This window comes from Solanum lycopersicum, chromosome 5 (genome assembly GCF_036512215.1).
Source record: "Solanum lycopersicum chromosome 5, SLM_r2.1".
In the NCBI taxonomy this organism is placed as follows: Eukaryota; Viridiplantae; Streptophyta; class Magnoliopsida; order Solanales; family Solanaceae; genus Solanum; species Solanum lycopersicum.
The window spans coordinates 445,888-463,256 of record NC_090804.1 but is presented as its reverse complement, the minus strand read 5'-3'; the positions used below and the strand labels follow the sequence as shown (position 1 = coordinate 463,256).

Below are 17,369 nucleotides of genomic sequence, written 5' to 3'. Positions count from 1 at the left end.
AATATTCCTCAAAACTTAATTTTCAAATTCTCTAATAATTTCAAGTTTAAAGTTGAAATAATATTCTCTCAAAACTTAATTTTCAAATTTCATATTCTCTAGTAACTTTTAAGTTTAAAATTGAAATAATAAAATAAAATTAGAAAACAAACATTTAATTTTCAATATTATTTTAAAATATTTGAAATAAAATATATTGCTAATGGTTGTTGGAAGACAAGGTGATGACATTTATTTGTTTGGACATAGGAATTGAAGCATCAAACTATCTGTACAATAGACTCTCAGAAATTTTAAAGAGTTGCCCTATTCAATAAGGTACAATAATTGTGATATTATTTTGATACGATTAAAATTTTGAGAGTTAATAAAAAATATAATTTATTTTAAAAACTAATTAATTATTATAAAATAATATTCAAAATGCTTATAACTTGTATGTCGAAATTTATAATTGAAATTTTAAAAATTTAAAATAAATTAAAACAGAAAAAAGGAGATTTCGAAGGAGGTGAGATAAAAAAGAAGTTGCAGTATAAGTCCCTATGGAAGTTGCAGTGATCATTAATGGCACTCATGTTTTGTAGGTGTGTGTGTCTACATAAATTACTGCTCCTTTTAAAATGAGACCGTAAAAGTCAAATGAATAAGTTGCAAATCTGCTATCACGATTCCCCTTTGAACATGTTGCCAATCATGCCCATACAAATGTACTTATCCAGACGTTTTACGCTGTACGAGATATCTTAAATTTTATGATAAGAAGAAAATAAAAGTAAAAGTCTAAATTATTTTGCAAGTAAATTTTAGTAGATAACCTATAACATATTTCAAAAATATTATGATTTTATATGAAAAAAATATTAATAACTAATATTGAAAAAAAAGAAGCAAAAGATGTTTAAAAATAAAAATTAATCGCTCTATACTTACTTTTTTACATTCAGGATTCTACGTTTTTATGCTTAGAGCTTACGCACTATGGATCTACATTTTCAATTTGTAGCTCGAAGCGTTTTTCGTACGCTCCCCCCAAAAAAAGTTTTTGAAAACATTGAGTAATAATATATAATCTCTTTTGGTAGTTGATTTGTAGGTGAATTACACAAATACTAAGTTTTTATAAACAATATCATGTTGAATAGTATGTAGTTGGTTAGAAAATAAGATACTCATGTACAAAATTAATATGTTTGATTTGAAATTAGAAATGTGCATAATTAAAACAAGTATAAGTTAAAAAGTATTCAATATATATTTTGTATAGAACAAAAAGTGGAATTAACTAAACTCTATGTATTGACCTCTCATTCAGAACCTTCATTGGTCTTCTATAGCTACTATCTTTAAACAAAAATGTCAAAGGGATATCAAATCAACAAGAGTCGAGTAACAAGAAACGGTGGGAGTAGTTGTACAAGATTCATGGAGAATGTTTGTGATCCAAGAAGAGAAGACATGAAACAAGAGGTGCTGAACTAGTGTTAATAACATTTCTCACTTCATCACATGTCAAGGTTCTACAAATCTATTGCAGGACAAATACATATACATATAAATCTGAAATTTTGTTGCTTACTTAACTAGGAATAGAAACAACAGATTCTTTTGACATCCTCGTTAATTTTTGTACATATGCTAGTTGTTTCATAGGTCAACACCTTTTGACCTCATCATAAATTTTAAATGAGCTACTAACTCGCAATCTACAGTCTGTGGCGCCATTTTCATTTTCCTGCACATGCGTAGAGTTATGAATCCTATCGACTATGCAACTTGAACTCCTCTTGGCGGCTTGTTGCTCAACTAACTGAGGGGGCATGGAATCTGTACTTCCATCTTTGTAGTTCATGAAAGCTCCTAGGGCTCCAAGAAATCCCTCATGCCGCAAGAACATTGCTTTGGCCTCACCCTTCGACCTGCACGTAGTGCATTCTGTTAACTTGAATTCAGGAGAAATTACCTAGAGGAGTCAACAGTGATAAATTGTGAAACCATGTTTCAGAACTAGCTAGTGAGGTGAGTGCTCTTTCTTTTTTTAGAATAGTACTCATAGCTAGTGAGAACTATTTATCCCTTGCGTTAAAAGAGTGTGCCAATCGATTAATATATCGTACGAATTTCACACTAATTCATCACTAAAGAAACTAATGTTATTCAAAAGATCTCCTTTTGTAAGGATGGTGTCCAGACCAGCTTGTGCATACCTCACTACTTCCCACTAGCATGGGTGCCGGGTAGCTCTACTAACCAAGGCTTATATTCAGAAGAAAAATTATGGGAGCTATGATTGTAAGTAACTTGGTAATAAGGAAAATACCAATTATCTGACAATAAGTGGATATAGCAATTACCAGAAATCAACTGCAACGGAGATTGTGTCCATTGTATAAGCATGGTCGCGGATGAAGAATCCTCCCAAAAAGATCCGCTTGAGCCCAAAACGAAGAGCATTCAAGTATGCAATCTAACAAAGCAAAACCAATAGAAGAAAAAAAGTCAGCAACAATAAGAAAATGACTTCTTAACAATTTTAACAAATAAATTATAGCAAAAGAATGGAAGGAGAGGCCCTATATTTCTTCCATTTCGTGAGCGCTGGTTGCAAAGTCATACTTCTCAAGTTATTCAGGTGTTCATGTTTGCCATTCTTGTTCAGTCAAAGCATCACTTCGGAACAGAATATCTAACATACTAAACCATAGACCAACTTGGTGCCACTTATATAAAAATCAATTCATTTAATGAAGACTACTATAATGAAATGTTTCAAATAGGAAATGTAAATTCATTCAGGAACCAAAGTAGCAGATTCATGTCTATAACACCACCGGACAGTTTCTAGCAATGAAAAGACTAAAGACTAATGCAGAAGTTGTATTAGGTTTTAGTATCTTCCAACATATGATGTCATTTTAACAACAATATCCCATGTTACAATCAAATGTCCAAGAATATACAGAGTTACTGTCAGCATGAAATGAAAACGTGCAATACGAGGTATCCAATTAGTATCCGGTGGATTATCTATCTGCTCTTCTCCTGAGTTTTCTTTCAATCCCTCTTTGTATCCTTGTGAGAGGAGAGTAGTATGCAAAACAAATCTAATCGGAACAGTATTATTCATCATATGGAGAGAAATGAAATATTCTCAGTTAGGAAAGGCTACAGATACTGCTGAGAGAAACATCTTGACCCGCATAATTACCTGTCCGATGTTATTTGAGATCATCCTTAAGAGGGACCGGGCAATGTCTTCTGGTTTGTAGTCTTCGAGCTCTTTGTTTTCTGAGATCGCCTTACCGAAGCTAGACGCTATGGCTGTTGATGCAAGGCCAATCTGTCATAAATCACTAAATTCTTAATCACCCTGAATATGAAGATTTAGAAAAACTGAAAATATGGGAACTCGATTTGCAAAATTCATCAACTCCTATTATGATAGATTTCAATTACTCGGCCAACTTCCAACAGCAGAAACATAGGTACAATAGGGAACTGCTTGGTGGAGTTAATGAGTTCATCTATAACAACTGACAACTAAAAGGATTTGCTAATGGGGTATGGATAACCTCTAAGTATAATGGAGGGAGGATGAAATTAAGACATTTTGTATAGTAGAGGAATATTTTAGAGCCTTTTCCCTAATTTTAATGACTTTTCTCCAAATTCTCACCAACTAAAGGGGCGATGCATATCTCAAGCAATAGAAGAGAATTAGTCCCAATTTCGGTCTGGCATTGTTTGCAGCACCTTTTCAAAGTGAACATCATGACTGGGAACATTTCTTTCTGGGTCCTGGTGTCGACAAGGAATTGCGAAAATTTAGACAATTGGAAACAAGTTTGTGACCCCATCCATACTTTTGGGATGAAATGAGAATTTCTGTACACAAGAGGCCCAGTAAGTGTTTAGAGAATTAGCAAGACAAAATAAGACAAACAAATCCACTCAGGGGGGGTGCAATTTATCGATTCAGAGAAGGTAACACAAGAAGACATGAACTTGTAAATTGTAACAAGCTAGCCTTAAAATTCTCCTGCATAAAGGTCTTGCATTGGCAGAGCACATCCGGAGAAAAACAGAAAGTAGATTGGAGGAATGTGAACAAAAGGGAGATGCAGAAAGAAGAGAAAAAAAGGTTTAAGAGGGCGGTTGACTCAACTTATCATTTCTTTAATATTCACAATTCCAAGTGATGAAAGGCACAAGCAAAGTTCACTCTACTAGTGTCATCCCCTTTTTGCTTATGATCAAAAATGAATTTACTTTCACCTATCTTGATAAGAGAACCTTTACAGCCAAAACATAGTGGATTGAGGATGTGATGGGACACAAATTGGGAGTTGGGAAAGAAATTGCTCAACTTGGACTAAAGTTTGGACTTTGTAGACCATTTCCATTATTCATTTAGACTTTCTATATCCAAGATGTGACATAGTGGACCTGAGATAGTTTAAACTACAACAGATCCAAAAGAAAGAAAAGGTGTAAAAGAGCATAAAGAAAAACAAAGTACACATCAAAGTTTATACCTTTGAATAGTCCAATCCCCCGTAAATATCTCCAACGAGCATGTCTATCACTCTGTTATTTCCCAGATGGCTCAGTTCCAGCAACTCATCAAAACTGTAATAACGAACACATAAGAAAATTCAGCAGAAAGAGAAAACAATTAATGATATTGAAAATCGTTACTTATAATTGAAATGAAAGTAACCTTTGGCATTTAGTCAAAAGTTTCCCTAGTCCCAAGAAAGTGCCACCACCGACGCTAGTTCCACTAACTCTCTGAAATTTCCCATCTCCATCTACCTAAAAGGAATAAAAATAAAATATTGATATAACAAACAGCGAGTCAGCTATGAAGTACTAAAAATCACGGTGGCGTATGCAGAATTATTTGTGAGCAGTGTCAGCATTTAAAGAAGCGAAAAATGAACAAATCGAAGACCTATATTACTAGAACAGTTTTGATCGAGTTTTTAGTTCTAAAAAAATGTGTTAATGAAAACATCATCAGAAATATAATTCAAAGGAAATATTTTCCTCATTAACACATGAAAAATAACATAGTGGTTGTAGGTATTAACTTTTTGAATTTATAGATTGGATGCTAACACTATGCAGAAGATTAACTGCTTGTCCTGCACGAGATAATATAAGCAATAAGAATGCACCCACACGTTGAAAACAGTGAGAAGAAAGCTGTATGTTAGAAAATAGCACAACAGTATGAAGCTTATGGAATTTCATCTAAATCATGCGTGAAATAGGATAAGGAGAGCTTTGGTCAACTCCTTGCAGGTCCTAACCCTTGAAGATCAGTGTGAACAAGTGTTCACATCGAATTGAAGGAATCTAGGCTGTGAAGCTTACCTTTATCATGCTAACCCCAGACCCAATGTTGACAAGGAGGTAGGGATATAAATCATTCTGATCTATCTGCACATACTCCTTTTGACCTCCAATATATGTATAAACTTCATGATTGGCAGCCTGCTCAGAGAAAAAGAGAGGAATGGGGTCAAACAAACCTCTTTCTTTTAAAAATAAAATAAAATATTTTGTACTGAAATTAGAAAAGAGCACGAAATTTATCCAGTTGAGAAGGGTTTCTGTTGCCAATGTGGTCTTAGCCTCACTAGTTAGGCTTGAATCCTGGAGACTTCTTGGTCTCGTGGAAAAGAGTAAAAAAATTAACAGATTTTCTGGCCTTAAAAAGAGTACTTCATTTACCAGAAATTATCGAAATGTACCATACCAAGAAAGGGAAAATTACTCCATATGTTACTTCTACTCAATTCAGCTAAATACTGGACGGAGGAGAGAAAAGAGAAACCACTTCCATGGGAAATGTGCCTTTATCAATCTTTTACCGATCTTGAGGGTGCAGCATTCAATCAAGAAAGTAACACATAATCATGATAAATTAATAAAACAATAAACCCAGTAAATTAGGCTATACACACACAATCATTTCCCTAAGCAAGAATCTAATTTAGAGAAAACACATATGTATTCCTGAGACCACAAATACCTTCCAGGTACTTATTCAGTTTAAGCAAACCAAGCTGAAGATTGGCGGACAAAAGAAATATAAATTATTTTAAAAGGATTTCATGTGCCTGGACTTCAATATCTGAAGAAAATAGTACAAACCAAATACTGCTTTCTGCTATAAAAGAAAACCCACCTTAAGCAGAAAATTTGCTCCGGTAACAAGAGACTCCATTTCCTCTACCTTGTCCAGAGTTAGGCCAAGTTTTTCTTTGAATAGATCGGCAAACTTGAAAGCTCCACCACCTGTTGCCTGTTCAAGCATAAAACTCATCAAAAGGTTCCATGGGTCATATAAATTTAGCATTTCACCATATAAATTAGTTACAAATATTATGAGGAAAAATTCTACTACAGCTCTTCGGTGACCATGGGTGCTTTGACCCCCAAAAAGATATACTCCAGCCATTGGCAGAGGACATCTACAAGACCTGATAATGTGTTTTCAGAAAATTGTACTACATGCAAAGGTTTCTGTGCAATGCTTTAGCTCTAAGCTTGAAATCTTTTATGAATACTGTCTCTAGTGTATTTAGAACGTTTTACCGATCACACACTAATGCATACACTATTAACTCCGGCACATTAGTCTAATTACAATTCATTGAATTGTGGACATTCCAATTAAAAGTTGAACTACAGAGTACATTTTATTTATTTATTTCAGGTCATTACCACGTCCCCATGTAGCCTCTTCCTTCTTCTTTTGGGTTAGCAAAGCATGCGCATTATTTTGTTAATCTGCGTGAGACTCAAATTGAAGAACTCTACTTACTACCATATCAATTGACCTAAAGCACCTTATCTTACAGTTTAAATTATAAGAGAGAGCACTTATTTATTTATTTTGTTATGCATTTATTTATTCTAGAAGGAGAAATGCATACACTACTTATTCCACTTTATAAAAACTTAATTTTCAAGAAGTATTAAACTTTGAAAGTACAAACAACAAGAAGACTGCAGTGTGTAGCTTCCTCAGTACTTATCATTGAGTAGCTTCTCCAGCAAACCAGAATTGATCTGCTGGACTTCTAGGAGCTTGTTTCATCCCGCAATGGATACAAATATTGTTTCTTTCTGATGAAGTTTTTTAGGATATAAATTCCTCAAAAAACTATGTCTTGAGGAAAACCTCCTATAATCACCTAATTGAGCAAAGAAAAAGAAAAAGAGGTGGGAAACAGAACCAACATCTTTTGAAATAACTCCTTTACCTTAATCTTGATCTTGTCAACAGCGTGAGAATGATGACATTGAGCACCTGTAACATTGTAATATGTAAGATTTAGGAAGGTCATGATATAATACAACTTATTCAAAAGAAGTACAACAAACTGTGAGTATAAACTTTAATTAAACTGAGCATATGATTCCTACGGTGACCAGAGTACCTAAAAGCTTAACTGAAACTACATATAAACCATATTTCTGTCCGTACTAGACTGTTTGTACACTTTAAATACGCCAAGGTAATGAAAAAGGTGCTATTCTGTACACTTCACTTGCAAGAATTCAAATTCTTTCAATCATCCACACTTTAAAGTTTGTACAGATGTTTCTTGTGCCACGTTAACTTAGTGATAATTTAATATTGTTCTTCCACTATCACTAATAAAATATTTAAGTAAATTAACATCTTAAAGTCTATGCTAGTGTTAAAGCAACCGCTCAAGTGTAGATCCAGCTGATCTGTTTTCTTTTTCTTTCCAATTTCCTGCAACTCCTGAATTCTCTCACTGCTACTTACGAGCAAGAGTTTATTTCATGTCCTCTCTATTCTAGCTTTTTGACCATTGAGAGGCCATCTTTGTTCTCATTCTCTTAACTCTACTACACCTGGAGAAGAGCTATACTAGGAAAAGAATCCTTTCCCTGTGCCTCTATTACTTCACTTTGTAAAGATGAATAACCGGACAGAAAGAAACACAAATGAGCAGACATAAGATAAAAAATTTAAAACTCCGTGGCTAAAATTGAAAATTTTGTTCATGTGTATACTGTGAATTATGAGCTGCATTACAAAATCTGGGTGAACTAAATAAAAAAGGAAATCCGTTTCTTTTTTAAAAACAAAAGAAAGAGTGACAATCAGGATCAAGCTCAGCCACACATGTACATATTCCAAATGATGCTGACAGCTCCAATGAGTTAGATTTGCGTATAATCAAAGGTGAAACAATAAATTCTTCTTCACTTATCAAAATATATTAAGTTCATGTTCATAATCAAGCTCCCTAAATGTTTACCTAGCTGCCAGTTCATAACCAATTAAGTCAGCATAGGAAAAACAATTACATCTAAGGTGTAAGCACCACAAAGAATACCTACCGCATTTTTGAAGTTTCTTGGAAGACAAAAACTTTATGCAGTCCTCAATCTTGCTAGTCTCGAATTTAATGAAATAAAGCCTGCCACTGAGAATGTGATGGTTAAGGTCTCCATTGGGAACTTCCTGTCTTTCTTTTGATAACGTTGGTGCCTCATCATTTGTGCTGCACTTACTGTTGGTTGAAAAGTATACAATCTTGATGAGGGAGCCTGCAAAAGAAAAGTTCCTTTCATTTAGCATTTTTCCTATTTTGGTCCTCAAAATATTCTTTAATAGGTAGTTAGTAGGAGGATCTTTAAAGCTAGCCAAGTTGCATAAAGCTTCTTTAATATCTGACTGTGTACATAGGAGATGCTTATCAATATATTGTAAAACAGTTAATTTCTGTTCCACTTATGAAAAAATTAGTGAGATTCTATATCCCTTTATGGAACGGAAGGACTTCCAAATTCCAAAGTAGGGCAGGAAATGACAATTTTAAACTAAGACAGAAGTTCTGTTGCAAAGAAAAACAAGAATTTTCACTAAGACGCATTCAGATGTATCTTGAGGTCATAAACCATCTATCTAAAAGTTGATAATCTACAAAAATGCTTAAGTTAAGTAGCACAGAAGAAACTGGTTGACTTCTGGAGATCACTCTCAGTTGATGATATTTCTGTGTTTTCAAAGAGTGGTTTCAGCTAGATTAGACTTTGAACAACTACCAATTCCAACAAGAGTCTTTTTGTTAATTTTGACCAGTCAATTCCAACAATTGTTATTCCAAACTAGGGAATCATTTCTTCAAGATTGATACGTTCCGATTGTCGACAATCTCATATAAATGGTTTTAATCCAGTCTTCTTTTACACTTGTCCAACCACGTTTACCACTTCCTGTTGGATATGCCCATGTTTTGCCATTCAAATGTCCGCCTCTTCGCTCAAGACTCCCTCTTATTTAAGATTAAAATGAACAACTTCAACCTTTCGAGCTCAGAGAAAAAAACATGATACAATGATATATCACTACATAGGATTGCGAAATGAAAAAAGGAAGTTGGATCATCACTCAATTAAGTAGAACTAGTGAACTAGTGCAATACAGCCATATATGAATATCATTTTTTCCACATTTTCATTTCTATGAATCAATTACTCCGCCATCTCATTCATCCCCCTTTAACCCTCATTGAAACCTATATTGCTCAGACTCTCCAAAAAAGAAAATCCACACCCGTGTCGTATACTCCAAAAATGCACTACTCCATCCAACACTAACCCAATAATATTTTTGAAGAGTTGGAGCAACACATATTGAAACATGTAGTCCAGTATAAACCATCAAGCACATAGCAATTCCAGAAGTTTCTAAATTTCTCTTTCTTAGTTCCTCAGTTAACATAACTGAATTATGAGTCTCAATACAAAAAAAAAGATCTTTTCTTTTTCTTTTTCCTTAAACTCTATCGTCAAACTAATAAGAAACAGAAAACAAACAACTCTCCAAAATCACATTAAAATTAAAAATGCACGTTTCACTTTAACAAATAAGAATCTCAAGATCTCACACACCAACAAAAAAAAAACCCCAGAAATGTACGATTCGAACAAAAAATTACCTCCAATGTCGATAGACAAATGTGAAATTTCATCAGCAGAAGTGGAATCACTCTTTTCTAATTTCCCATCAATTCCCTTCACCTCCATATCGGATCCTCCTCCACTTCTTCTTCAAATTGAACACTCAATTAAGTGGAAAAATAGAATTTTCTAACTGTCATGAATAAACAAAATCACGATCGGCGAAGAATATATAGAATTTTGTTCAAAAAAGAGCTACTGAGTACTTCATTAGTCATGGGGTTTGCAGGCCACCTAATTCATCTGAACAAACTAAAAAAAAAAAACAGGTATTTTTCTCTTTGGATTTGACCAATTACAAATTTACAATTAAGTAATTAATTAAGATAGGCGTGCTATTTATTTTTTTTAATCCTCGATGACTCGCAATTTGTATAATTTTTGTATGTGTTTAATGGCTAAATTCTCATTATGTAATAGCTTGTAAATTGCATTAGATAAGTCTTATACGACATGCTCGATTGAAAACAAAAAAATCAATTTTAAATTATTCATATAAATAATCATCCTTTAAATCAACTGACTCATCCTGAATTATTCAAGTGTGCTATTATTAGTGCTATAATAACGATGGATTGATAGTGGGTTTAAGCTAATTTTTGTTAGTTAATGGTGCATTAAATTACCCCAGATGGTCAGACAAGGCGGCCGAATTTTATTAATCGGTGTATATTAAACTAATTGAGGAAATGTGATATAGTAATTAAGATCAATCAACAATTGCATGAAATGTTTCTTCACAAAACAAAAAACCAAAGAACAGTTAAATAATAAGTTGTAAAAGTCCATATAGTCAATTAAAATTAATTTAATTATGAATAAATAAAAGTATAACTCAAATTTTGTTGCACTTTCCAGTTCTGTATATTCGTCTCACACTTTTACCTTTCACAATATTTATCTAAATTATATATAAATAATTTTAACATTTTTTATATATCTTAAAATAAAATAAAAACTCTTTTATTTTTTTAAACACACCAACCAATCAAATTACATACATCCAATTATATAAAAACATTTAAAATGGGGAGACGTAGTGCCTCATCTCACTTTATTTTACATAAATAGAATAGATAATAATACCAAACTTTTCTTTTACAGAAACGTATCAAAATGAAGTTTCTTGGTTTCTTTTGTTTTTTTTTGTTTAGGACATCTAAATAATCTAATTAATTTGTTTATAACTCAAGCAGATATGTTAGCCGTGTTGGGAAGTTCATCAAACATATTGCAATAATTTATAGATCTTAAACCCTTACTACAACTATTAAGAGTCTCACATCAGCCATTCAAGAGATGAATCATCTCTTTATTATGATTTGAGCAATCCTCACTTCTTGAATTAATTTTTGGGATTAAGTTAAGACGTTCGAGATCTATTTTTTTCCATGCATGGTATATATCAAATCAGGACTCATTTTGATTTTAATTTTCGATATTGAGCCTCCATATACAACCGTGAGTGTGTGGTAAAGGCGAAGGGGTACTGAAGATAGAGTCTCACATATCAGACTTTTAAGATATGAGTGACGATCTCCTTAAATATATATAATTTGGATAATAACTAGTTTTTGCAATTAATTTTAAACCCAAGATTCATTTCTTTGTGATAACATTTGTTACACTAACATTAATTAATTAATACATAGAAATTAAATAGATAGAGACTAGCATTTTTCTTGTAGTCAACTATAGTATACAATTTGCTTTGTTTCAAGAAAGACAAATCCTCATCATATACCTCATTTCCTATATATATACTTTGATATATGTGAAAGAGATAGGAATAGGCCTTATAAATGAGATGAAAGTTACTGTTTAAACAAAACAAGCATGAGCCCAGTCTAGCCAGCCCATCAACCCCATGGGAAACCTGAAAAAATTACTAAAACTTACTAACTTGAATCATTTAAATCAACAATCAATGTGTGCTGTGGATACATGAGAAGGGAAAAAACATAGTCAAACACAGCTCTTCATATATATATATATATATATATATATATTGAAATGTTGTTTTCCGATTAATAACAACCTCTATTCAATACTTGCAGTAATTAAAAATAAGTCATATACATGAATGATAATGTTTTTAGGTTGGTTATAAGTATATATATATACATGACATTAAACGTATCAATACAATTTGTGGCTTAAAATCAAATCTTAGTAAAAAGAGTTTTTATTCTGGAGATATTAAATTCTAGTGATATTAATCTTAGCAGGTGCATGTATGTTGACGTTATTTCTATCTTTATAATAGTCATGGAGTAGCTGAAAAGGCTGTTTCATATCGACCCTCGTCTCAAGTAAATTATTTGTCAAACATATTACTTGTTTCTCTATGTATAAATAACTCAATTCCATTCTAGATTCCTCTCTCACTCCACTTTATAAAAGACAGTAAAAACCAAGAAAGAGATTGAGAAGATCAAGAGGAAAAGATGTCAACATTGAATAACCATTTGTTTGAACTCCAAGACACAATATGCTATGTGCAATGTGGCTATTGTACTACAATATTACTTGTAAAATTCAAATTTATTCATTAATTTAAGTTACTAGTAAACTCATATAATTACTTCTTAATATCATCTCAATTTAAAAAATGCAGGTTAGTGTGCCATGCAGCAGCTTGTGCAACAAAGTAGTAACAGTGAGATGTGGGCATTGCACTACTCTCCTCTCTCTCAACTTGATTAAACCTTCTCTTCATCTCTTTGCTTCCTTCGACCAAACTCATCAGGTTAACTTCTATACTCTAACAATATAATTTATTTTTATATTATTAAGTCAGTTAAAGATAACTATACATAATTAATGTCTTACCTGAAAGAAAAATAAGATAGCTTACCTATTACAACATATCAAAAATTTGAGTACGTATAAATAGATATATTATCGGCGTATATAAGCTAAATTCTTCTTTCTGTACTTTCAACGGCCAAAGCCACCAGAAGTTGACAAGGATGAAACTGATGATGCTAATAAGAAGAATTCAAACTCAGATGAAGAAGATCAATTGGAGAATAATGTTCTTCCACTTAATCAAGTCGTCAATAAACGTAAAGTTTCGTTCTTCGTTCCGATAGAACAAAGTTTCCTTTTGCACCTATTTATACTTATTTAGTGATCAGCCTAACAATTTCTTTGATTCCACTCGGTCTTCCTAGCTAGAAAAAAAATTTGTAATTATTTATTTATTATGTATGTTACTTGTAATAATTATAAGGACATACATGTCTAATTAATCATACTACATTTTTTTTTTCAGCTCCAGAGAAGAGACAGAGAGCTCCTTCGGCTTATAATTGCTTTATCAAGTACATTTTCAGTTTAATAATTATCCTAATTAATTATCATAAACTATCGTAACTATTATAGACTAATAATTATATTATGTTATGTTAAAAATTATTTGACAATATTTAATTTATTATTTTTACAGAGAAGAGATCAAGAGGCTGAAGACCCTATACCCCAACATGACTCACAAGCAAGCTTTCAGTACAGCAGCAAAAAATGTAAGATATACTTTTATTGATTTACCCTTAATAAATATCTTGAAAAAGATAATAGCTCCTAAATATGTTATTGGTTATATGAAATACCATAAAATGCAACTAATTTTTGAATAATTAATTGATTTTTATTTCAGTGGGCCCACTTTCCACCAAGTCAACATAGAGGAGGCTGTAGTCTTGGAGAGAGGAAAATGGCAAAGGTATATACACCCATGGTTAAATGAAATTGGCAATTGAAATTTTTTGCATAATGATTGAAGAAACCTAAGTGATAATCCAAAAATGGACAAACAGAAGTACATTTCATATACTAATGTTTTAACTTTTGAACATTCACATGAAACTAGCTAATTGTATAGCTAAAAAGCTTCTACCAAATATTTTGTATTATTATAACATAAAATTACCGTAAATTATTATGAAATATGTGCGTCATCACTAATTCTTTATTTTCTAGGGAGTAATAAAATTATGACATGTTCTACGCTAAAAAATAATTTCTTGATATTAAAACATGATGACAATAATTTTAATTGGATTGAATAGCTGCCCCAACTACCATACATATCAAAGTATTAGTAATAATATTTCCCTTAATTGGTATCAACGGATTCATTGATGTCTGTTAAAATTAAACCTTTTATATATAGGTTTCTGCTGCAAGAAACTCCATGGTCCCAAGAGATAGCAACGGTTTGATTCCTTGAATGAAAGGCGACTCCGTTTCATGAGTGAAGAGATCTTAATGAACTCGAAATTGAAGAACTGAAGTATGTGATATTTTCTTGCTATTAGTACTGTTGGTTTCAATTTCTATTTGTGTTAAAGATGCTATTGTCAATTAATAGGGTCATTGAAGTTTATGTTTGCAACTTTTCGAAGTTTGAAAGTAGTGACATATATATAATAATAATTTATGTATTTGATGCATTACAATATATATATATATACATAAAAAAATTAACCAAATAATATTTGATGAATCTTTTTATTTTAATTGTTTAGATTAACTTAAATGCAATACTTCAGAATATGCCCATAAATAATTGGAAATATTCAAATATATCCCTAAATAATATAAAATGTCCAAATATACACCAGCAAACTCAAATAAATTAGAGGCATTTCTAATTAATTCCATTTTGCGTATAATAATATATACATTTGCGATTAATGATCAGTCATGTCACAATTCTCTAAACGTGCAAAAAAATAATCATGTGCCTCAACACCCGTCAATTCTAATCTATAATCAGTCTCTTAAATTAAATTAGTCAAAATATTTTATTTAGATATTTAAATGAAGTCATGTTATAATAGACCTCAACTATCCTAATTAAGAGGTCAGTTAGACACTTTTAGTTTGATTCAAATTTTGAAAAACAAAAATACTGTTTTTTTTTGTCGTGTCAATTAGATAGTTAAGAGAATCACAAAAATTATGTCAATTTCTTTAATAATATGCATCAATCTTAAATAAAAAATATCTGAATTTTACTATTTATTGAGGCCAATATAAAATCATTAAAAAAATCACAATTTTTATTTTATTAACTTAACTACCTACTACTAATTAATAAACGACTATATATATACTAATTTTGAATTGAAAATGTTCAATTGAAAAATTTTATTAGAAATTGAAGTGTTCAATTAGCACCATACTTATACTAGTAAATTTATGAATTGGTTATGCATTATCCCTTCTTATATTGGAACTCATATACATTCTTAAAGTACGATTTTGAGCTCCAAAACATACAAAGATTTGTTTGATATATATATAAATATGTATATATGCAATATATTCAGAATCTAGTAAATAAAAAAGATTATGATTCAAAACGCATAAATATATTACATCCTGGCTAGAAATTTTGTTCTTCATTCTTCAATTACTGCCAATAATATAGTTTCCTTCTCCCAAATCTTGGTTCTCTTTGAAAGCCTAACAAATTAAAAATGTTAACATAATAATTAATACTATATAGTTAATTATTTAATGTTAATTAAGCAATTCATAATACAAATTAATTACCTAAGGAGGGTAATGGTGTTGATATGTTTGTGAAATATGCTTGAAAGAAGTCCTTGTTCTCCTTTATAAGCTCTCTCCACACTGCAAAATTTAAATTAACATCAAAGAATATATATGTTGGTCATAATCCAACCATAAACAAATAAAAAAATCCTAAAGAAAATAAATACGTTGTATTCAGAGACGAAGATAAAATTTCTAACTTATTATTAGCTTCTTAATCTTATTATATACTATAGTTAATCAATAATGACCTGTTAGTGTTACGAGTGGGCGGATTCTGGCATGTATAGCTAGTGTCTTAATGCATTCATCTCTATCCATCCCAACCACTAAGCACCTCTCGATCATATTTTGTACCTGCCATAGTAATATAATTAGTATAAGCTAAGATTAGAAAAATCATGCAAATGAGTATATTGATTCTCATATTTAAAAAGTAGGGTGGATCATGTATACAGATAAAATAACTCGTTAATCCTAAAAAAATAAATCTATCAGACTAAAATTCTGGGTTCGATTCTGCTTTCGAAATGCACATACCATTCTAATGTAAGTATGAGGGTTGCAACACAAACAAGGAAAATGGTAGTACTCCTGGTTTTGTTGATACATATTTTAGTAACTTTTGAAGGAAATGGACAAAACAAATAGGATAATATTTTATTTTACTCAAGAAGAAGAGGAAAATAGATAAATAATAATATTGTACACACAAGTGGGAAAAAGTGCATAAAATAGAAAGATATTTAGAGGGGACTATATATAAAGAGAGTGTATTATATTGTTATCCACAAGGGATCTAAGTGAAGGGCCAAAATAGCATATGAAATCCAAACAACACATCAAATCTCATCTTTTAATAGATAAGAGAAAATAAATTCTAAAATATATATATATATATATATATATATATATATTTTTATTTTTTGAAGAGATGAAGTTTTGATTAAAACAACATGTTCGTGGCTTAGGCTATTGCCACTTAAATTCCATTCATGTTGATACCTATTTTCTACTTCTTTTGGACCCATCAATTTACATGCAACGGTCCCCGCATCCTCATCATCACCAAAAGATTTGCATTAGTCAGTAATTTTAATATATACGAAGAATTATTTTTTAAAAAAGTATATAGCTACACCATTGTTGAGAATATCTGTATAAAAAAAATTAAAAGTATATTTTATCATACAAGGTTGTCAAATCTCATTTTTTATTATTATATTTTTGTTTTCAAAATGCAAGATTTTACTGGTTATAATGATTTTTTGTTTAACGACCTTAATCATCGGGAACTGCGTGTAAGTTGGTGGTAATCAAGTTTATATTTTCAAATTCCATAAAACAATTATTAGCTCTCCACCACCCTTAATTTCCTCAAATATTTTTTCCTTCACCAATGTTGTTGCAACAACAAACGCATTAATTAGCTTTAATTTGTTGTTGCAACAACAATAGGCTTTGGATTATATAGGAATCAAAATAAGAAATTAAGAAACAGTATTTCTTCATCCCAAATTGTTCTTTTAATTTAATTATTTCAAGAACCAATTTTAAATTTATTTTTAAAAAAAGAAAATGGAAGCATCAAGAATTCCTTCAAATCCATCGTATGAAAGATTACCAACGTCGTTCTACACTTCAACCCCAGCAGAGACAAATAACCCTAATTGGGGGGACCCAAATAACTCCTTGGAATTCGAACACCTAAGTGCATCGCAAAAAATTGGATCGGTCATGTTTGTTGGTACCATGGTATTTGTTCTCATCGTAGGCCTTTTTGC

At 31.5% G+C, this 17,369-nt stretch overlaps 3 protein-coding genes across 3 annotated transcripts; 1 reads left to right on the top strand and 2 right to left on the bottom strand.

Moving 5' to 3' along the window:
• Positions 1-1,479: 1,479 nt before the first annotated feature.
• On the bottom strand, positions 1,480-10,415 carry LOC778322 (pantothenate kinase-like protein). Its single transcript, NM_001247195.2, has 10 exons — positions 9,996-10,415; positions 8,392-8,601; positions 7,278-7,324; positions 6,197-6,313; positions 5,380-5,499; positions 4,721-4,815; positions 4,536-4,629; positions 3,209-3,340; positions 2,355-2,467; positions 1,480-1,919 (listed from the first exon to the last, which is right to left on the bottom strand). Exons 1-10 carry the CDS (start codon positions 10,081-10,083, stop codon positions 1,655-1,657), a joined length of 1,281 nt encoding a protein of 426 aa, NP_001234124.1. The 5' UTR covers positions 10,084-10,415; the 3' UTR covers positions 1,480-1,654.
• A 1,776-nt stretch (positions 10,416-12,191) lies between these two features.
• Positions 12,192-14,465, top strand: INO (axial regulator YABBY 4-like). The gene is made up of 7 exons (XM_010322849.4): positions 12,192-12,548; positions 12,635-12,766; positions 12,971-13,085; positions 13,295-13,343; positions 13,469-13,544; positions 13,679-13,744; positions 14,195-14,465. Exons 1-7 carry the CDS (start codon positions 12,465-12,467, stop codon positions 14,249-14,251), a joined length of 579 nt encoding a protein of 192 aa, XP_010321151.2. The 5' UTR covers positions 12,192-12,464; the 3' UTR covers positions 14,252-14,465.
• An 838-nt stretch (positions 14,466-15,303) lies between these two features.
• LOC101248387 (uncharacterized) lies at positions 15,304-16,355 on the bottom strand. The gene is made up of 4 exons (XM_004238607.5): positions 16,126-16,355; positions 15,837-15,942; positions 15,583-15,663; positions 15,304-15,492 (listed from the first exon to the last, which is right to left on the bottom strand). Exons 1-4 carry the CDS (start codon positions 16,195-16,197, stop codon positions 15,440-15,442), a joined length of 312 nt encoding a protein of 103 aa, XP_004238655.1. The 5' UTR covers positions 16,198-16,355; the 3' UTR covers positions 15,304-15,439.
• Positions 16,356-17,369: the final 1,014 nt, after the last annotated feature.